A 22,064-nucleotide genomic window follows, 5' to 3' on the forward strand; every position below is an offset into this window, starting at 1 on the left:
AGTGGTATGAAAACAATTGAATATTTGGAGTGAAACAGAAACCATGGATTAACATTCAGCTGTCTCCTCAAATTTGAGAATCCTTAAAGACCCTGAATCGGGGGGGATATTTATAATGTATTAAGCTCTTGGGCAAGGCAATTAAATCCTTGCTGGCAGTGGCGGGGGTGGGTGGGTTGTGCAGTAGAATTGGGCCAATCACAGCAAAACAGACTAGAGATAGGGGCTTGAAATCAATGGTGTTTTAAATTGGATTAATGTCATCACAGAAGTGGTTGCCTGGAAATGTTTGCAGGTTCTTTTACTGCCCTCTTTCTGATAGCCAACCTCAAGTTGAAATATTTGCACAGGCAGCACACGGGCCTTTTTGATTAAGTTAAAAAAAATGCTGTGCAGCAACACTGGTCAAGGAGCAGTGCGCACACTACGCCAGCAATGCTGGTGTAAACGTAATAAGCATTGGGAGAAATAATAGCACAACCCTAGAGTGAAGTCAAGGAAGGCCATCTCTGTTTGTCAGGCTGCAACAAGTAAAAAGGTAAAGGGACCCCTGACCATTAGGTCCAGTCGTGACCGACTCTGGGGTTGCGGCGCTCATCTCGCTTTATTGGCCGAGGGAGCCGGCGTACAGCTTCCGGGTCATGTGGCCAGCATGACTAAGCCGCTTCTGGCGAACCAGAGCAGCACACAGAAATGCCGTTTACCTTCCCGCCGGAGCAGTACCTATTTATCTACTTGCACTTTGAGGTGCTTTCGAACTGCTAGGTTGGCAGGAGCAGGGACCGAGCAACGGGAGCTCACCCCGTCGTGGGGATTCGAACCACCAGCCTTCTGATCGGCAAGTCCTAGGCTCTGTGGTTTAACCCACAGTGCCACCCGTGTCCCTTTTTGCTGCAACAAGTAGGCAGGGCCTAATTTGAGCACCACAATTGGGACTGAAATGAATCTTGTAGAAATCGAAGCAGTTCTTCCAAAATGGCCATTTGACTTGAAAACATTTGACAAGAAAGCACCCCTTTTGTGAAGAGTTGGTATCCCAGATTACACAAACTTTCGAAACAACCCTGTGGGGGCCAACTAGGAAACCCTGGGAGGCTGAATTGCCTGTAGTTCTGCAGTCTCCATACCAACAATCACTTGATTTCTTACCTGCCCTTCATCACTGAGATCTATCCCAGCCTGCATCTGTATTGCAACAGTTTTTAGATGCTTTAATTGCTTTATCACTTGTGTGTTTGTCACCTTGGGCTTCTTTGGCATATCCTTCGGGCAGGATATAATAATAATAATAATAATAATAATAGTCCCAGAGCAGGTTATATAAATATAAAAATACCATATTAAAACCTGTTTAAACAATTTACTGTCAAGAGAGTAAGATTAGAACTGACTCATGATTAGACCTGTTGAAACCAATGAGAAATTATTAATGGATTCAACCCTGCATGCTTAGAACTAATAGCCCAGCTGTGAGTGCTTAGAACAGTTATACCAACTATGCATCAATATGTCAAAAATGCGACATTTACCCTAGTTTTTTAGGCTAACGTGCAATGTTTAGGATCGTGATGTAGATTCATTGTCTTTTTAGGGAGGCATACATTCTGATCAATACTCAAGCAAGATATGGAAGCTAAAACCCACTGGATAGCTCAGTTGGCTTGAGCATGGTGCTGATAACACCAAGGTTGCAGGTTCAATCCCCGTATGGGACAGCTGCATATTCCTGCATTGCAGGGGGTTGGACTAGATGATCCTCAGTGTCCCTTCCAACACTACAGTTCTATGATTCTATGATTCCACTGAAGATTGATTACTTGCAAGCTACACAAGAACCTTAAAGAATTGTGGGAAATGTAGTCTGGAGAAGGTGCTGTTGAAGCTTATAAGTTCTCAAAAAACTACAGTTCCTAGGATTTGGGGAAGGGGGCAGGGAGATGACCAGGAAGGGCCATAGCCCAGTGGTAGAGCATCTGCTTTGCATACAGAAGGCCCAGATTCTGTCCCAGGTGTCTCCAAGTAGGGCTTGAAGTATCTCCTGTCTAAAACCCAGAGGAGCCACTTGGTCTGACTCAGGTAACTTCCTATGTTCCTATTTCTCTTAACCCAATCTAGGGGAGCTTCCAGACCTACTGTTTACTGAGCATTCATCCTGATATGTCAGGATGTTCATCCAACAGAGGTTGGATGAAATTGACAGCTAATGGTACACTTTCCATTGCCATTTTTGTCACTTTTCTTATTGCAATTTTTGCAGCTAGAAAAGTGATAGTATAATCACACTGGAAAGTGTGGGATAGCAGTCAAATAGCCAAGAAGCAGCCTGTTTGGAAGCACTTATTTAGGGCTCCACAATATATCAATATATTGTCTGAAACCAGTTTGAAGTCCATATCATGATCTTGGTTCATAATTTTTGACCTGGCAATATATCGTGAACCATGATGTGTGTGCGTGTGCTATGCAAAAATAACAACGTGCGAAAAACCGTGAAGCCAGCCAATGCTTCTCTCGATTCCTGCAGCCCCTGTTATCTCTGCAGGCTCATCTCTTCCCTGCCTCATGCAGCAGGCAGCGAATCACAAGAGCAGGCACCAGCAAAAATCACGGAGCAGGAAAAGCCATGATACCAGCCAATGCCTCTACATAGCTCAATTCCTTATTTCAGACATCGTGATATATCAGTATATTGCAATGTTTAGGTGATGATATATCACAATGTTGAAAATCAGATATTGCCCAGCCCTACTCATATTGCAGCTGTACCTTGAGAGCAGAGGGTGCATACATTTACTCACTCACATATACTCCCAAACCACGGATTTGCCCTGGTTTACAATCCTGGGTTGCAGGGCAAGTGCAAAACCATAGTTTGGTGTTTTGAGTTAATGGGAAATTGTAATTTCTCACAAATAAGGAAGTAACTAACTAACTAAGCAAAGTGCAAAAGGTCGGGAAGATGGATAAAAGGGGAAAGTGCCAGTGCAGAAGCATAGGCCCAGGGTTTGTCTCCATGGTACCAAACCATAGTTTGACATTACATGCAAACCAATCGTGTGTGTGTGTGTGTGTGTGTGTGTTCACATCTGCCCCATTTTCTTCCTATGGAAAACAAGGAGGAAGATCCGATAATGCTCACAAGTCTACTTTTATCGGGAAGTTTTACATTAGTTATTTACCTGAGGCTGTCACTGTTCTTCATGCTTTCTGTGGCCATGATATCTTCCCACTAGGAATACAAAGCAGACATAGATGCAGCTGTTTCCTTTTTTCCTTCTGTGACTGTACATCAGTCTCCCATCTCAAAAAAAAGAGAGCTCTGACTGATCATGTGGAACATTTCACTAATTTCTTAAGCCTTTCGACCCAAAATCGTGCTGTGGTTTCCCCTTGTCGCTCCTTCTTCAGCTTCCTTCAAATCTTTCTCTGTGAGTAACTCTTCGGAGGGCTTGGCTTTCTCGCATTCATCTACAGATTAAGCAGAGTGGTGCTGTGCCAGGAGCATTATATGGATTTGTTCCACAGCTTGAAGGAACGTCACATCATTCTCTCTCTTACAGTAGGTGAACTTTATCTCTTGCTGAAAGTAAGTGAGAATGTGGAAGCTGTTACTTTCTTATTTTCTGGGATCCAAATGTTTGCACCCAAGTATGCCCTGTTTCCTCCTCTGGATTCGCTAATGGCCATGTCTTAACATTAGATCTGTGCTCCTGATGGATAAAAAAGAAAACGAGTATGTCAGAAGACTGGCATGAAATGCATATTGAAACTACCTCTGAAGGGTATGGAAATGTCATTTCCTCTGAAGACATCACTGCAGTTTCTGGCTATTATGAGTCATGCTTCTAATTATAAATTCCTCCGCGCAGTATTGTGCTTGTAAGCAGAGGGAGAGCAAGAAAAAAAGTTAAGGACTTTTCCTTACCTTTTACGGTGCAATCGCAGGAAAAATGCAAGTATCCACTTTCTGTAGAAGACATTATGTTTTAGTTAAAAGCTAGAGATCTACTTTCTTCTTGTCCCAGGTGATTTATTTAACCCTTGCTAACATTCTGTTGCATGGGGGAAAGATCATTTGAGCATATCAGAGAAGGAATATTTTTTACTTACAGGGAGAAAAACTGCTTGCGGGTATATGGTCTGATCTGATCACAGAAGAATGTAAAAAATGGGGTCTTCCAAAGATGTATACTGGGATTGGTGCTTTGTAACTTACTCACTTAGGAGTGAGCAACAGGAAGGCCAAGTTGCTCACTCTATCTATTCAGGGTGGTAAAAACAAAAAGGGATTGTGAAGCACTCAAATGGGAGCTTTAAAGGGGGCTAAGTGAGCTTCTTATAGGTATTTAGTTATAGGGGCAGGGATGCCTTTAGTCTCATCCAAGAGGGCCATTCATACGTTGTTCGGTCCAATTGATTTAAGTGGAAATTACATTAACGTCAGCATGTTTAGGAATATAGCTTTACTTGGGAAAGTGCAATATGTTCAAAACCTTTCCATTGAAATATAAAGATTTCACATTACAAGCATTAGCCAAACATTAATTCAGGACATTTTTCTTAAGCTAATTTTTGGACAACCATACCTGATAAAATAAATTTGTGTGTAATTCTCCTCAATATGCCACATGCACACACACATTTTATTGTTCGCCCTATGTTTATTTTTGTTTTCGTGCACACACAGAAACTTTTGCACAGAATAACCCAGTGCCAGAGAAATGCAGGGTTGGCTCAAATTCAGCCGTAGCAATCTTATTAGAGTCAGCAAGAATTAGATAAGAGGATTAGATAACAGGTGTCAGAAATGACATGAAGCAAGTGTGATATTTACTAAGCAGTGTAATCAAACTATATACTATTCAGCCCACTGTTGAGTGATCTCTCTTCCACAATCAAAGCATCTCAGTTCCATTATTCAGTGCCATCAGTTGCAAGTAGTTCAATACACTCAATGCAGCCAGTTCACCCAGAGTTGATATAGATATAAGGCTAGACCACCAGGCCTGGAAACGTCCTTCCCTCTTACCCTTATTTATTTTATTTATTAAATTTATATCCCACCCTTCCTTCCAAATAAGCCCTTGCGTATAGTATTGCACAGCTTCCATACCGTACCCTTTTGAAGCAAACCACACTTCCCCTAGTTTTTATCCTGGTTTTTAGTGCTAAACATTGTTTGCTGGTTCAGATGAAAGAGCAAATTGTGATTGGCTTTAAAATGAGAAGGATTGTTCCATCTGAAGGGGCTGGGAGGAGAAGAGGGAGCATGTAAGCCCAATAATCTAATCAGGTCCATGGTGGCTGGGGCAACCCAGTCAAATGGGCAGCATATAACTAATAAATGATCATGATCATGATGTAAGCCAAGGTTGCGGCTGGGAGACATGTAGCTCCCTCAGGGATTGTAGAGATAAAAAGTATGCTCCCAGTGGTCTCATCAGAAAGGGAGTTTATCACATGAGATTGAAATGGGCAGTAAGAAAGGAGACCATGTGTGCTACCTCAGTTCCTTGGAGGAATGGTGGAATTAAAAACATATATGCTGAATTAAAAGAGGGGACGGTATAGCAAACTGATTGGGCTGACAGTTTTCTAACATGCACTTTCCCCAGCCTGAGCAGACCAGGCCTATTTAAGGGACTTGTTGCCTGGAGACAATTTTGCCCAAAGGTTTGATATATACACACTACCTTCAAAAGACTCTTGGGATAAAGAAAAACCCCACTGGATTGGTCTGAAAAGGGGAAAATGGTGCTGCCGAAACATCAATGCTCTTTATTTAAAGATAATTGCCTTGACTGCTATTATTCTAAGCAGAAATCACTCATTTTCAGAAACTTTGGATGAAACTACATTGCTCATTAAAACATGTGCCAGCACCCCTGGGTCAGACCAAAGAAACTTCAGACACATGGAGCTGCCAACCGTAATGAGTATTCCATTCATTCATGGGCGGGGAATCGCATCTCACTGTCTCTCCCTCATAATGATCTGGCTGCCAGCCAACCAGCCTTTAGCCCCACTGAAACCCTATTCTTGCATCCAAGACAGCTGACCCAATAATGAGAAGCCAAAAAAAGAAAAGAAGGAAGGAAAGAGGTTATAATGAAATGAAATATAGAATATGAAACATAATTGCTTACAGCAATTTTTCTCTAGATGAATCTGTTTAAAACAAAGAAAAATGATCAAGGAAGAATTGTTCAGATGACAGGAGGAACCAATAAAACATGAGAGGTTTTGCCATGGAATCAAATTGCCTTCCCATCCATAGAAGACAAAAATATGGAATCTGTTCTTCGTGTTTGAGTTCGGTACTAGGTCTGTATTAGGCTTGAATCCAAGTAAGCTTCTGAGCATCCTCTGAACTGAGTTCCACTTATAGGGCAGCAGAAAGGGGAGGTAACTTTCACTGAATTCCCCACTCAGTCCCTTTTACCCTCTGATAATCTGCTGTGAATTACTGTGAGGATCAGCATGACAAATGTGGCTAGGGACTTAGGGGGCAGGAAGAATTAGCAAAAATTGCCTTTCCTCCTGATGGCAGGATCCTGTCCGTCAGCACTCACTCTGTTGGTGAGTTCCTCCCTCCTACAAAAGCACAATGAGCTTGATAGCATACATCCAAATATACGTTTGCATTTATGCACACCTCCATTGTTTTGCTTCAGCATGGTAGAATAAAAGGGAACTCTGAGAAGGTATTGCAGCCAAGTCCTCAGAACATGAAGCAGCTGGCTTTCATTTCTGCGAAAACAAAGTAGCAGGCGGAGTTGGTGGTTCATGAATGTAATGGCACATTTTCACTATTAAAACTATTTTTAAAAGGCTTTGCTGGTAATGGTGTCATCAGGGCAGGGCTTTGGAGCAGAAGTCCAGAGCCTCACTCAGCAGAATGAACAGAGCAGCCCTCAAGCATAGGAGTGCTGGTCTGCCACATTTCAAAGTATGTAAAGGAAAAGTAATGCAGATTATCATCTGAAGAGGGGATCACCTAAAATGCTACTAAGTCCAGAGTGTAAAATTACCTAACTATACCATTATACTGTGAAGGAGAAATGAGACAATAGCCAGGATGGTGGACCACATGAGTCATCCGTCTAGACCAGTTGTAGAAAGATGCACCCATCATTAGTGAGGCTCGCTTTTCTTAACTGTCAGAAACTAGAAATGGGAAGATTCATTACTTTTATATTGTAATTTTCTGTAGTGGGTCACATGGGAAATTGCATGTGTGCACCTACACTATTTCCACTTTGGGGGGCTTGCTCAGTTGCCAGATGAAATATATTGCAAGATGTGGTCCTAAAATATTCAAACTGCCATGAAGAAACAGAGTCACACCACAGTTCAAGATGCCCGGTTGCAAGCTACAAATATTTTGTAAGCATTACCATAGGCTTGTAATCAAAAAACTAAGTAGAACTCAGGAAAGAATTCATTATTAATAAACCACAGGTCTTTTCAGCCAAACGGGGCCCTGAAAATTCCCAGCTGTATACCATTTGCTGACATAAGAAGAATGGCATGAAAGCCCACTCCCCCAAAAAACACGACCACATGTAGCTACATGGTGTACATATTTAGCCAGGAAATTTAGCTGAGTGACTCTTGCCTTTTGATGTATGAATTCCTCATGGCATCTGAAACTTGTACTATGCTGAAAATGTGTCTCTAACAATATTGGAGATTAAGGCCACAACTTTGCTGCATGCCACAGACGCTTATTTAAAAGAGACACGACCACCCCTCAAAGATTAGAATGTTCAATTGCTTGTCTTGTGCGATTAAACACCATTCCAAGAATGGCAGGTCGCATGTGCTGAAAGCCGATATTAATGACAGCAACTGAATCTTTGTGGGATTTTTAAAGAAAAGTCTTAAAAGGAACTCTGGGTGTACAATTGGGCCATATTTTTGAAGGTTTTCTTTTCCCCAGAAAAATATTTTTAGTTCTGCATTGTGTGCTGTTGATATTTGAGCAGAGCTGAAATTTCTCAGAAGACATTTTAAATAATAAATTGTCTTTGATTTTTCTCTCCGTTACCCTAAAAAGGCCACTTCTCAGAATTTTCTTTAAATATACAACAACATTTTTTCATGGGCGGTGACTTGATATTTCATACACAGAATACTGCAAAACTATGCTAGGTTCCATCCATTGCGATCCTGAAGTTAAATCTTGTGATAATATTTGATTAAGTATGGATCCCTTCTTCTTTTTTCAAAAGTATTTTCTTGCACTACAGAATTTTAACCCCAGGAATTTCAGTATTCCAAATCAATTCCTCAATATGCTATTGAATCTAGTTCAGCTTTGACATTGTCAAGTCATAGAAAGATAGAAATTAATAGAATCCAAAACACAACTACAGTTTTCAGTAAGATCCTCATTTTTACTGCAGCTATCCACCCCATTCAGCAAAGCTGCACATCTTCAGACAAAGTGTTCCAGGGACTAGTTCCAACCTTTTAATCAACAATTTAGAATAATTTGTATTAAGGGATCGTAACCTCTGAACAGGTCTATAGATAGCTTTGTACAACTGTTTCATTAGACCTTTTAAATGTGGAAATAATAATAAAAGCAAACATCTGGACACACTTTACCCTTTGGGCCAAGGGGTGTGTACATATAACTGTTATGGGTGTTGAATTAAAACAGTAGGCAGACACAGGGCAAATGTAGAGCTAGACAGTCTAGACAGTGTTTTAATTAGAAAAGGTAAAAAAGGTAAAGGACCCCTGGACGATTAAGTCCAGTCAAATTCAACTATGGGGTGCAGAACTGGGGTATTTGTCCCCAGACAGCTTTTCTGGGTCATGTGGCCAGCATGACTAAACCGCTTCTGGCACATGAAACACTGTGACAAGTGCCAGAGCACACAGAAATGCCGTTTACCTTCCCGCCACAGTGATACCTATTTATCTATTCGCGCTGGTATGCTTTCGAACTGCTAGGTTGGCAGGAGCTGGGACAAAGCAACGGGAGCTCACCTCATCACACGGATTCAAATTGCCAAACTTAGAATCGGAAAGCCCAAGAGGTTTGATGGTTAGGCCACAGCGCCACCCACGTACCATTAGTTTGTGCTAGAAAGGAATGTCTTGTACATTTATATTTTTTCATGGGTAAGGAAGGAAGGGGGAAATATACAGCAGTATTTCAGATATACAGAGTATTTTCTTGCATTTTATGGTTTGGACACAGCAGAAATGCAGAATTCAACCAGATTATACTTTCTAGCACTAAGTACTGTTCATAATTACATCACCGCCATCTACAATTCCTTTGTTGCATTTACTTGTAGATTTAGATGATCAATCAACACAGTTAATAACTTGGTGCAGCTAACATCCCTCATATCCTTATTTTGTTTCAGCTTTGGCCAAGGGTGAGATACCCAGTGTTTTTGACACCATCCAGAATTTATGCATTCATGAATACAGGTTACAACAGGGGTCCCCAACATTTTCAGGCTTGTGGGTATTTTTTTTAGAAATCTAAGATACTGTTGTGGCCACTACAGCATACCCACTTTCCAGAGGAAAAACTGCTCAGACCCCCCCCACCCCAAAAAACAGGGAGACCCTACACACCCCAAAACATATAAAACAAGACAACTCCCTCAACCCCCCCCCAAAGATAAATAAAAAATAAACCAACCATCCATTTGCCTTTTTAAAAAATAACCAGTTTGGGGATCCTAGTCCAAGTAGCATAGTATACAAAATCAAATTGGTTCATCACCAACAGCAATACCAATAGCATTGTATTTTTAAATGTTGCCTCAAGATACTGTGATCTTGGATGTTATGGTGTGTACACATTGATGCAAGCAAGAAATGGGCAATTTAAATCCAAAATAGGAGCTTCTACCACTCTGGAATATCCTCATCTCATCCTAAGACTATGCAAATAATGAACGCATGGTCCCCCTTAAAGCCTAGTCATTTAAGACAAACTGGATACAATCCGGCCCTGCTTCCTGCACCAGCTCCAGATCCTAGAAATACCAGAACCGGCAACAGACAACATTTTGTGGGCCTGTTGTGTCGGGGCCTCCTCCTCATTCTCACAGATGCACTAGCCAGCTGCTCCCTCCTAAGGTTACCAGTTCATAGCTCTCTTGCTCACCTTTCAGTGAACTCCGAACCATCAGTTCCAATGAGCTGCTACTACTCATCCATGGGCAACTCAAGCTTACCTTTCCAACTCAATTAGGACGTTGAAACAAGTTTGCCTGTTGTTTTTTTATTGGACGCACTAGATGTTTTGGGATGGTGAAAGCTGCAACCGACAAAATAATTAGAAAAGGGCTAACTTGTCATTATTAACTACTTGGGAAATCACCCAATAGCTTTCGGAACACATGAAGGAATATATTTATTTTCTTGTGTGTATTTGCGGTTCATTTTGAGCCACTCTATGCATCCGTACCTGAATGTGCAAGCATACATTTAACATGAAAAGATAAAGTTTGAAACATCAAGCAAGTTCGTTCATTTTGCCTACAGTTCAATGTGGAAGAATCTGGATTTTTGTGGCAGCAACTAAAATGATATACAAGCTATGGCTGGCTATAAAGAAGAGATACCAGCTTTCTGGGTTGCTTCCCCAGGACAGCCATGCAGCATTACTGAGCCATTGCTTTTCTGTAATTACGGTAGCTAGAAGCTGAATTAAAACAATGGTCCCAGGACTCAGCTACATTAGTCAAAAAAATTAGTTTTAAATGTCTTATAAACATGCCACACCAGATGGTGTTGTAGAGCAGAAAACTTTTCTATGTGATCTTACATGGGTTTTTTTTCCCTTTTGTTAAAACAATTTAATTTATGATTTTATAGCGGTTTTCTCTTGTGTGTAGATCCACCCCCCAAAAAACCATTAATATCAAGCTATATTATTCAGTCCTTCCTACAGCCAGCTTCCTTCTATAATGTTTACTCATAAAGTATATTGCATTTAGCAAAGATCCTTTTCAATATTAACTAAAAAAATCCTGTTTCCGGGTTCTGCACATTCTAGTGCTTCCTATGAATCATGGCTGGGAGATTACTGGTGAATACCATTAAATTCCGCCCCTTCTCTGTAAAATGACTTCATTGTCAGTTTCTGTTCCCATTGGTGGAGGTGGAGGGTAAGACTGTAATTATTGATTTCTTTGCAGTTTTTGCTTTGCAGTTTTATAGTGAAGTAGTTTTATTTCATTTTAAAAGAAAAATTGGGGGGGAAAACACGAGGAAATAAGCTGTTAAAGCTTTCACTACAGCCAATAATCTGGAGGAACAGAAACTGACAATGGATAGGGGGGCAGTTAAGAGTCTGGCCATTCTCCAATAAGCCAACAGTAAGCGATAAAAAACACTTTTAACAGAAACTGAAAAACCAAGAAAGTGTTATTAAAAGCACCAGAGTCCCAAAATACTTTTTCTGCTCATATCATAGAGGCTGCAGCTTTCATTTCAAGAAACAAAAAATCACCACAAGCCAAGTATTTAAAAGTATGGAAGAGCACCATTAGATTTATTCTCCACAAGACATTAGTGACAGTTCCAGAGAAAAAGGGCCACAGAAGAAATCCAGGCAATATAAATGTTGTATAGTAATATGAGTTTTATTAAGAAAACTGTAATGACAACAGTTTATATGCTTACTGATATAGTATTCTAGTTTTTGTCATAAAACCCAAACCTCAGTGGATGGCCTTTAACCCATAAGCATTTTTTATTTTTTTTTAGAAAAACAGTCTTCCTCAGCTGCTATTTGGTCTGGAAGGAAAATTCTTATGGGCATCTTATATTTCATGAGGAATCTCCCCCTTCTTCCCACACAGTGAACCTGATCAAAATCAGGAGCCCCACGGCTGCTATGTGATTTTTAATGTATTATGGTAGAACTCTGGTTTTCTGGACTTTAAAGGATTAATGCTTGCCTTCTTGGTTTAAAGCAAAAGAAGAGGAGGAGGAGGAGGAGGAGGAGGAGGAGGAGGAGGAGGAGGAGTTTGGATTTGATATCCCGCTTTATCACTACCCAAAGGAGTCTCAAAGTGGCTAACATTCTCCTTTCCCTTCCTCCCCCACAACAAACACTCTGGGAGGTGAGTGAGGCTGAGAGACTTCAGAGAAGTGTGACTAGCCCAAGGTCACCCAGCAGCTGCATGTGGAGGAGTGGGGATGCGAACCTGGTTCACCAGATTATGAGTCTACCCCTCTTAACTACTACACCACACTGGCTGAACCGAACCGAACTCCATTCACCTCCTTTTGGGAACGTCTGTTGGGCAGCAGCATTATTAGAGCATTAAAAATAAACTCCTGGGAACAATCTGAAGACAAATCTCCAGCAGAGAAAGCCCATTCAACAAATTACAGTGCATATCTCCTTGTGTTTCTCAGCAACTGAATAAATAATTGATTGATAATTGTTTGTGTGTCCATCAAGTTCTGTAAACTTGTTATCCAAAAAGGTCTGCTTTAAAAGAGTTAAGAATTTGACCCTTATTTCTATATTTGGGGAATCATTTTCCTCTCTGAAATCTCTCTCTCTTTCTTTTTGTGTGTGTGGGGGGGGGTGTACAGAGAAAGAGTGTGTGCAGCTAAGCCAGTAACCTAAATATGCAATCACAAAGAGGGCAGTTCTGCATCTATTAATTTGATTCTTAAACAGATTGGCAGCAATCTGGAGCCCTTGGCAGGCAGGCATTTCACATTCTCTTGAGACAGAAACACTCCAAGTGGCTTTGGGTGTCACATGCTAGATGTACCAAGTGTTTGCTTTTGTCATAGGAGAGAGTGAGGAAAACAAATTCAGAACTTTGCACATAGGGCTGAATTGAAATCACTCCTCAATATACAGGTGCAAAAAGAGAGGGTCCTTTAATCATCATTTTTCAAAAATGCACCATCCAGCTCAGTATTGTTGACACTGGCTGGCAGCATCTCTCCAGGTTTTCATAAAGGGGACATTCCCAGCCCTACCAGGAGGTGCCTAATATTAACTACCTAATATACATGTTTTCAATGCAATTTTCCCTAGTGTATGCATTTTTGCAAAGCAACATTCCTCAATACAGTCATACCTCGGGTTACAAACGCTGCGGGTTGCGCGTTTCCGGGTTGTGGACTGCGCTGAACCCAGAAGTACCAGAATGGGTTACTTCTGGGTTTTGGCGCTCGCGCATGCGCAGAATCACAAAATGACGTCACGCGCATGTGTAGAAGCGCCGGATCGCGTCACGCACATGCGCAGAAGCGGTGCTGTGGGCTGCGAACGCTGCAGCTTACGAACGTGCCTCCCACACAGATCACATTCGCAACCCGAGGTTTGACTGTACAATGCATTTTTACATGTAATTTTCACTAATCTATGCACACCTTATCCTAGTACAGGTATTTTTGTACACATTCCTTGCCTGGAGAACTACACTGCAAAATTCAGAAATTGTGAATTTCAGTAGTTTCAGAAAGTGTGAAATAGCTAAGTTCACCTTAAAATTTGCATATAAAATTACAAATTTACATTTAAAATTTACGTATGCAAAGTTTAAGTACTAAGAGTGATGAATGGGGATTCAGAGAGAGTGAGATGAGGGGATGCTCCCCTTGTTGAATGGTTCCTGGGACATTCAGTGTCCCAGCCCAGTGAAACACACAGATAGATATTATTTCCCGACACTTCCACTCATTAAAAATAAAATGTCTTCTTTGCCATGCCTTGCACAACTTTCTGGCACTGCATAACTTGTCTGAGCTTACTTTCTGCTAAACATTGGAATGGTTCCAGATGCGTTGCCACATTAGTCTGCCACAGCAAACACAAAGAAGGCTCCCATGAAATATTAAAGATGTAACAGATTTGCTGTGGCATAGTCCCCAATGAATGTCCTGACCTATTACAATATCACACAGGACACTTTTCACTTATAAACTGAGGTGGGAGCTAAATATCTCAGGGCAAAACCACAGCAAAGACCTCAGCACTTCCAAAGGAGGGAATAGAGGAAGAATGAGTAGCAGGACAGGAGCAGTAGATAACTCTGGTTTTTGAAAACGTACTCTTTAAAAGCAAGAATCATACAGCAAGAATCATAAAAGCAAGAATCATACAGTATATATCCAGGGGGACGGGGAGAGAGAAGCGCGGTTAAGGTTTTTGATATAGACATATTTTGCAAATAGCCACTAAAAGCTCAAATTAGGAAATGGAGAAGCTGACCAGGACCATATTTTATTTAGCAGGGTGGTGGGAACAGGACTTTCCTGTGCACTTCCCAGCCAACAGGCCTGGTATGGGGTGTTTATGCAGAAACCTAGAACGAGGAAACTGCAGCCTGTGGGTAGAAAATACTTCTCTCCAGTGCACTGTGCAGAGGATCATCCGGCTCTTCAGGTCATGTAGTTCTGGTGTCCATTGAGACTAGTAGGACAGAAGGTTGGGAGACCAACAGTAGGGGGAGCCAGAGCCAATGGCAGGCAGAGCCACCAAACTCTAGTTCTGTCCCCATCCTCCTCCCTCCTGAATTCTGCAAGGGCGACAGAGACTAAGGAAGAGGATGTTGACAGCTGTGAGAATGCAGGCAGGTGGAGGCTAGCTGAGAGCAGATTGAAGATGGTGGGACAGTACCCCATTTGCCCCAATGGATGCAGTTCCTATCATTCCTGAGCATTGGTCACACTAGCTGGGGTTGATGGGAATTGGGGCCCAATGATGTCTGGCAGGCTAGAGGTTTCCAATTTAAAACATACCTGTCATACTTCTACAGAAGTTGCATCCTCCCCTGCCCCCCAAAGGGACTTTTCAGCCATTTTTCAGAAGAGCAAAAAGAACAACCACACTATTCACCCAAGCTTTTCACTGACTGTTTCTGGTTCTGTCTTATGTTGGAGATCTTTATGTTTTATGTCCTACTTACATTATTGCTATAAGTTTGGGGTTGCCAGGCACCCATAATTCCTACATCTAGTAAGTGTTAGAATTTTACTCAAGGCCTGGAGTGTTAAACTTGGTGACAGACACTGAACCCCTGCATTCAGGAAGTGTTAAAATAGAAGCCAGGATACTTTCCTGATGAGGTAATCACATGGGGTGAAGAGCCATTAAAGAAACAAAGGAAATGTGATCATCCATTAAGAAAGCTAAGGAGAAGGGGTTCTATGCCAGACGGCAAATGGGTGGGACCCCACCTTGAGCTTCTAGAAAGAGGACAAAACCCTGAGTTTGGAGTTGAGAGTTGGTCGTGATGTGACCTTGGGGAAAATTGGTTGTGGGATGGAAAAGGCAGAGAGAGTACAATGTTTGGTTTCTGTTTGAATCCAAGGTTGTGGCTATGAAAGAAAGAAGACCCTCTTAGGGTGTTAATGCTGCAAACCCCTCCATCATAGGTTCAGGTTGTATATCCATGGAATCTCACACCACTCAGATATTGGGGTGGCGAGCAAGATAATGTTTAAAGGTATTTATGTTTTTAATCTGTACAACACTCTGTAAATCAGGCATAGGCAAACTCCGGCCCTCCAGATGTTTGGGACTACAATTCCCACCATTCCTAGCTAACAGGACCAGTGGTCAGGGATGATGGGAATTGTAGTCCCAAACATCTGGAGGGCCAAGGTTTGCCTATGCCTGCTGTAAATCCTAGGATCAAAAAGCAAGAGAATAAATCACAATTAATCCTCACAGAAATGCTGTGAGGTGGGTTAGTGACAGGTCTAAGTTCAGCCAGCAAATTTTGTGGCTGGGCAGATTTGAACTAGGAACTCCCTGACCAAAGGCCAGCCTTGTTGCTAGTATTCATCATAGTGCTTTCCAGATGTTGAGCCACCACTCCCATCATCCCTCACCAATGGCTATGCTGAATGGGTTGATGGGAGCAGAAGTCCAGCAACACCCAGAGGGCACCACATGAGTGACCCCTGCACTATAATGGCATACTGGATCTCTCACATCAGGGATGGGCTATTACCTTTCCTCATAGGCTGCCTGGGATGAGGCTTAAGTTAGGCAACTGCTAGTAGCAGAATCTACACGCATCAGAAAGCTTGAAAAATGTGCATTACCAGTAGGTGAACACTTCCCTGTATAGGAAAGATTTTAATGTGTGGTGTGTTGCTGTGGTTTTTTATATTTGTTGGAAGCTTCCCAGAGTGGCTGGGACAAGCCAGTCGAGTGGGCTACTAATTAATTACAATCATACCTCGGGTTACGAAAGCTGAAGGTTGCGCGTTTTTGGGTTGAGGACTGCACCAAACCCAGAAGTACTGGAACGGGTTACTTCCGAGTTTCGGCGCTCGTGCATGCGTAGAAGCGCAAAATGACGTCATGCGCAAAAGTGCCGAATCACATTGTGCGCATGCGCAGACGGGGCGCTGTGGGTTGCAAACGCTGCGGGTTGCGAATGTGCCTCCCACACGGATTACGTTTGCAACCCGTGGTGTGACTAATTAATTTTGTCGGCCTCATCATCATACTAGACTCACAGGTTTCCCCTGTTGTTCGCTCAATATAATTGTAGAAGCATGCATTATAGAATAGTGCCCAATATCCTTATGATAAATAAATAAATAAAATAGCTGAAGACTGATGTTCTGCTGAGTTCCCTAGAGCTATAACCGGAGGCTGGTGCAAGTCAGCAATAAACACCTGGTGTCAGTGAAGTTAACTCTTTATTCAAAGAAAACAAAACAGTGCAGGCCTAATGATCACAGCAACTCTTCCTGGTAGGTCTTGCCCCAATGAACCAGTTGTGAGGACCGAAGGTCCCTGCCTTCCCACTGCTCTCTAAGCAGCCTAAGGCTCCTTTGTCTTCTCTCTTTGCTCCGCCCTTTTCATTCCTCTCTGTGTTATGGGATACCGGGGGGGGAGGGGAGCTGAGTGCAGCGGGGGGAGGGGAGATTCCTTGGCTTCTTCAGCAGCCCAGCGGCAGAGCATATGCCCACACTACCTGGGGCAGGTGTGCGGAGGGCTCCCACAGGTGAGGCGGGGGCGCCTTTCTGGGCACCACAGTCCAGGGGAGGAGAGGGGCAGGGAAACTGCCGTTCACTCTCCTCCTGCTCTCCACGACCGGGTCAGGCCTGCCCTCGTGGCGGAGCTGCTGCGGCTGGGTGCAAGGCATGCCACGGCCAAGTTGGGTGGGTGGCAGCATTGCCGCCCATTGTCCTGCTCTCCTCCCCTGGGTCAGGCCTGACCCAGGGGTGGAGCTGCAGCCAAGGCACAAACGCCCAGTCAAGGCTTAGCTCCTTCTCGCTTGCAGCCAGGCTCTGAAGAAGGAGCCTGCTGTGGGGGCACCTGTTTGTGCCCCCTCACAAAATTGTGCCCAGGGCCACAGACACCCAAATGCTACACCTCTGCAGCAGCCTGCCTCCATTCTGCCTCTTGACCCCTCTCTGCTACTGCCTCTGATTCTGAACTGCTCTCTGCTCAGCCTCTTCCTGCTCACTAAACTCTGTTACCTCTTCAGCTTCCGACACCTCCTCCTCCCACTCTGCTCTCTCTTCTTGCTCTGACCACTCATCATCATCCCACCGCCCTGGCTCTGAGCCTTCCTCCTCTGGGGGTTCCCCAGCTGGTGTCTTCTACCACTCCTCCGCATCCAGCCAGTTTATGACATGCAGTATGTTAAGGGAAATTGTTTGGGGCTATGTGTTGTGGAACAAGGTGAATGCATTGGAATAGGGCCACCTTCCATCACCCTCTGAGACACCTGATCCCCCAGGAATCTGCATAAAGACCTATTAGACCTATTTAGGACAATGCTGAAGGGAACAGCCTCATCCTACTCTGTCCCAAATTAATAACCATTTTCAGTGGGGTTTACACTTAGTACTTAGTAAGCCTTTAAAAATAAAATCTTATAGAGGAAAGAAAGACAGGAAAGATAGGATACCATCCTTTGTTTCTTTCCTTACTAAGTGACTAAGGATACAGCTGGGCCAACGGGAATCCATTCGACATACTATGGGGAAAGAATGGTCAGCTGCAGTTAGAATACTCATTACCGAACAATTGTCTCCATATGCAGCAGAAAGCCTATCCTTTTTTCACCTGTTACTAAGAATACATAATTTCATGCCTGTAGACAAAAGAAAATCCATAGCTGAAAGACAGCTGCCAAAACACATGGCATACTGCGAGGTTTCCATACGAGAAAAGGTTAATCTCCAAAATACAATTGCTAGCTTTTTCAAAACAATTTTAAAAATTGAAACAAAAAACTCTAGTCACATCAGTCATGCCTGACATCTGTTTTGGAAAGATTTATGAAGAAAATCTGCCAAGATAGGGGGGAAGGTAAAAACATTCACAATGTCACTGCTAAGAAAAATGACTTGTTATTAAAACCATGGAGAGGAGGAGAGAGAGAAATGTTCATTGTTACAGTCAGTTGTGTAAGGGCTATATCAAGACTCTAGGAAGGTACCCATTGTCATTTCAAACAAAGGCTTCATGATGAACCATCAGCCTCTGAGCTGCTGCCCATGGCCCCAATCCACGAAACACTACTGCTATGTGTCCCCTATAAGCCCCACTAAAGTTAATAGGGGTTGCACTGGAGTATTGCCTGATGGGCTGTGTCTGCCTCATATTTTCACCAAAATCTATTTACAAGTCTATGACAATCTTAACATTTTCCTGATTCGGAGTTCAATAAAGACAAAAGCAAGTCAATAAATCCCCATATTCCACCCACCCTTGAACACCCTGCACCTTACAAGTCATGAAAAGAAAGAGAGAGAGATAAACCTTCCTGGATTTACAGGCAAAACAGTGGATCCCTTGCTTGAAGTAATAAGCAATTCCCTTTGCAATAAGGACAATACAAGCAGCCTGGTGGTGCATCCTATAAAATCTTACCCAAGCAACTGCAGTGACTGAGCAGTTTCCTACCAAGTCAGTACTTACATCAGCAGTGGAACAGGCAGCATCAGCACTAGCCGGCTACAATGTTTTACTGCTTCTCTATAAACGCCATCCACATACCGACCAGAGGGTTATATCATTTCTTCCACGGACGGTTTGCATTTGACTGCAACTGCAACTTGAGAAGAAAGGATGCCGTTTGTGAAATCAGCTGTTTTCCCAGAGCCATGCGTGAAGGCGGCTGCTGCTTTAGCCTATCTAAAGTAGATCAATGCAGCAAAGGCTTTGGCTCCCCCTTCCTTCCTCTCTCCCCCCACCTCCTGGGTTTCTTTTTTAAAGGGCTATAGTATCACTAATCTTGCACCTCTATACAGATCACAGTCAACCAGAGCATCTGTTACTTTAAAGTTGCAAGGGCAAGATGTCACCAGAACAATAAAGGTTTAAATTTAGTCACTAGATTATTATACAGTAAATGAAAGGCTTATTCTCCTTTCTGTATTTAAAAAATGACATATGGAAATTATTTTGCACCAACTGTGCTTTTTGTTTGTGTCTTTCTTTCTCTTTTTCTGGCATAATCGTTTTTATATACATTAACAACAGTTTGGCTCTGTTCCAGCATTACAGTACAGTTATACCTCATGTTACGTTTTTTCAGGTTGCGTCCCGCGGCGACCCAGAAGTACTGGAATGGGTTACTTCCGGGTTTCACTGCTCGCACAAGCACCAAATTGCACCACACACCTGCGCAGATACGGCACTTCAGGTTGCAGGCTTTTCATGTTGCGAACGGGCCTCCAGAACGGATCCTGTTTGCAACCAGAGGTACCACTGTATTGCCTTGGAATTCAGACAAAGGAGTCAGGAAATTTCTTCAGCCTGAGGGGCACGTTCCTTCATAGGCAACCTTCTGAAGGAAGACACAGAGCAGGGCAGGTGAGGGGTGTGGCCTGGGGAAACATCTTAGCTTGTGAATAGTCTCAAGGGCTGTACTCAGAGGCTTGAGAAGCTGTTTTTGACCCCCAGGCTGAAGGTTCTCCAGCCCCACTCTAGAATCATGGAAGGGACCCATAGGGTCATCTAGTCCAACAACCTGCAATGTAGGAATCTCAGCTGAAGCATCCAGGACAGATGGCCATCCAACCTCTGCTTAGAAACCTCCGAGGAAGGAGGAGAAGGTATAGCTCAAAACAAGGGTTTTGTCACTGAAACATGCTGGTCAGTAATCACACAGTTCAAAGACAGAGTTAGCAAAATCACAGTCTCTACAGACTTGGTTGAATGCCAGGCCTAATGAACAGAGCAACCCATTCCTCCATGAAAATCAGTTGCCGAGACTGTAAGTCCCTGCTTCTAAGCCCGTCTAAGTTCCCTTGTCTCCAGGGGTTTCCCCAAGCAATCAGAGACTGTGCCTGTGTGCAGCTAAACTCTCCTCCACCCCTTTATGTGTTTTCAGATTCTGGGAGACTTGTCACAGGAAGTGGGGAAGATACTCATGACTCATCACCAGCCTGGTTCATCTCTGCCTCTTGGCTTATTGCAAATCTTGTAACCATAGTTTCCCAGTTAGGAAGTCATGGAAAACTAAGGCTAATAGAAATCTTCTTAGGGTTAATTGTGGCACACCGAGAGCATGGAAGGGGCTGCAGGTGTGGGCACAAGGTGCATATCTCAGCAAATTAGGTCACGATATGATGATCCAAACATAGCCTGTGTGAGGTTGCCCTTGAAGGCAGTCTGGAAACTTCAGCCAATCTAGAATGCTCATTTGCTGTCCAAGGCCCTCACAGGAAGCATATTTTGATTATTGTGTGACAACTCCACTGCCTTCAAGAAACTGCTGCTGCCGCCATTCAATATAGACAATACTGAGATATATTGAATCAGACCATAGGAAGGAAGCTTCGTACGTTGACAATGCATAGTTACCAGTACAGCTGTCAAAAATCAAATAGTAAAAGTCTTACTGCTTAGATAGTGTGTGAACATTCTATTGCAAGCCATCCAGAGACTGGGTGGCATGTAAATTTCATAATTTCCCCACTCAAATCGGCTGTCAGTAATAATTACACAAGGAGATGGCCCAGTCTACAACTTGGGATCTATCACGGCATAGCCATGCTGGCTGGGGCTGGTGGCAGCTGTTGTCCAACAATATCTGGGCAGCACCAGCCTAGGAAAAGATATCCTAGGAGGGTCTACTGCTGGAGCACAAGACATGCCTAGATGGAACTTTAGTTCTCTCCAGTAATGATCTTATGTTTTGCATCCTCAGTTCTTTCCTCCTATGTAAGACTGAAACTCAATCCAGATAAGGCTAAGGCACTGTTAGTAGGTGGTTCTCTGGACCAGATGGGTGGGAGATTGCCGGCTATTGATGGGGTTACACTTCTTATGAAGGAGCAGGTTCATTGCTTGGGGGTACTCCGGGATTCTTTGCTGTCACTTGAGGCTCAGATGGCAGTGGCCTGAAGTGCCTTCCATCAGCTTCGGCTGGTGGACCAGCTACGCCCCTATCCAGACAGGGATAGCCTAACTACTGTTGTCTATGCTCTGATAACCTAAAGGTTAGATTACTGCAATGGCTGTAATCTAACGAAGGGCTGCCTCTGAAGACGGTTTGGAAAATTCAGCTAGTGCAGAATTCAGTGGCCAGGTTGCTCACCAGAGCAAGATGGTTTGAGCATATTACACCGATCCTGGTCCAACTGCACTGGCTCCCAATTAGTTTCCAGGCCCAATTCAAAGTGCTGGTTTTGACCTATAAAGCCTTAAAAGGCTCAGGACCGCAATACCTCAAGGACCGCCTCTTTCCATATGAACCTACCCAGACCCTGAGATCATCTTCTGAGGCCCTTCTTTGTGTGCCTCCTCCTCGAGAGGTCTGGAGGGTGGCAACATGAGAACGGGCCTTCTCTGCAGTGGCTCCCTGTCTGTGGAATGCTCTCCCCAGGGAAGTTCGCCTGGGGCCTTCATTACATACCCTTAGGCACTAGGCAAAAACGTTCCTTTTTAACCAGGTCTTTGGTTGATTTGATTGACAACCTATGCCCTTTTAAAATATGGGTTCTTTTGGGGGGGGTTATTGGGTTGTTGTTTTTATTTTGATTATGTATTTTGTGGTTTTATATTTTGATGTTATTCTGTGAATCACCCTGAGACCTCCAGGTATAGGGTGATATATTATTATTATTAT

General features: G+C 43.2%; 1 protein-coding gene and 2 long non-coding RNA genes across 4 annotated transcripts in view; 2 read left to right on the forward strand and 1 right to left on the reverse strand.

The window, feature by feature from the left end:
* SACS (sacsin molecular chaperone) overlaps nucleotides 1-3,295 on the reverse strand; it is a 40,180-nt gene extending 36,885 nt beyond the window's left edge. For both annotated transcript variants that reach the window (XM_081004021.1, XM_081004020.1), the window contains exon 1: nucleotides 3,180-3,295. In XM_081004021.1, coding sequence (XP_080860147.1) covers nucleotides 3,180-3,217 — 38 coding nt within the window. In that variant the 5' untranslated portion in view covers nucleotides 3,218-3,295. The remainder of the gene's footprint in view (nucleotides 1-3,179) is intronic.
* The window catches only part of LOC308476583, a 141,388-nt gene extending 128,954 nt beyond the window's left edge, over nucleotides 1-12,434 (forward strand). Inside the window, exon 2 of the long non-coding RNA XR_013985979.1 lies at nucleotides 12,146-12,434. This is a non-coding gene — a long non-coding RNA (uncharacterized lncRNA). The remainder of the gene's footprint in view (nucleotides 1-12,145) is intronic.
* LOC308476566 lies at nucleotides 3,477-11,986 on the forward strand. Its single transcript, XR_013985962.1, has 3 exons — nucleotides 3,477-3,559; nucleotides 3,701-3,952; nucleotides 11,749-11,986. It is a non-coding gene; the product is annotated as an uncharacterized lncRNA (long non-coding RNA).
* Nucleotides 12,435-22,064: the final 9,630 nt, after the last annotated feature.

The sequence above is a fragment of the Podarcis pityusensis genome (genome assembly GCF_964106645.2).
Source record: "Podarcis pityusensis genome assembly, chromosome: 4".
NCBI lineage: Eukaryota > Metazoa > Chordata > Lepidosauria > Squamata > Lacertidae > Podarcis > Podarcis pityusensis.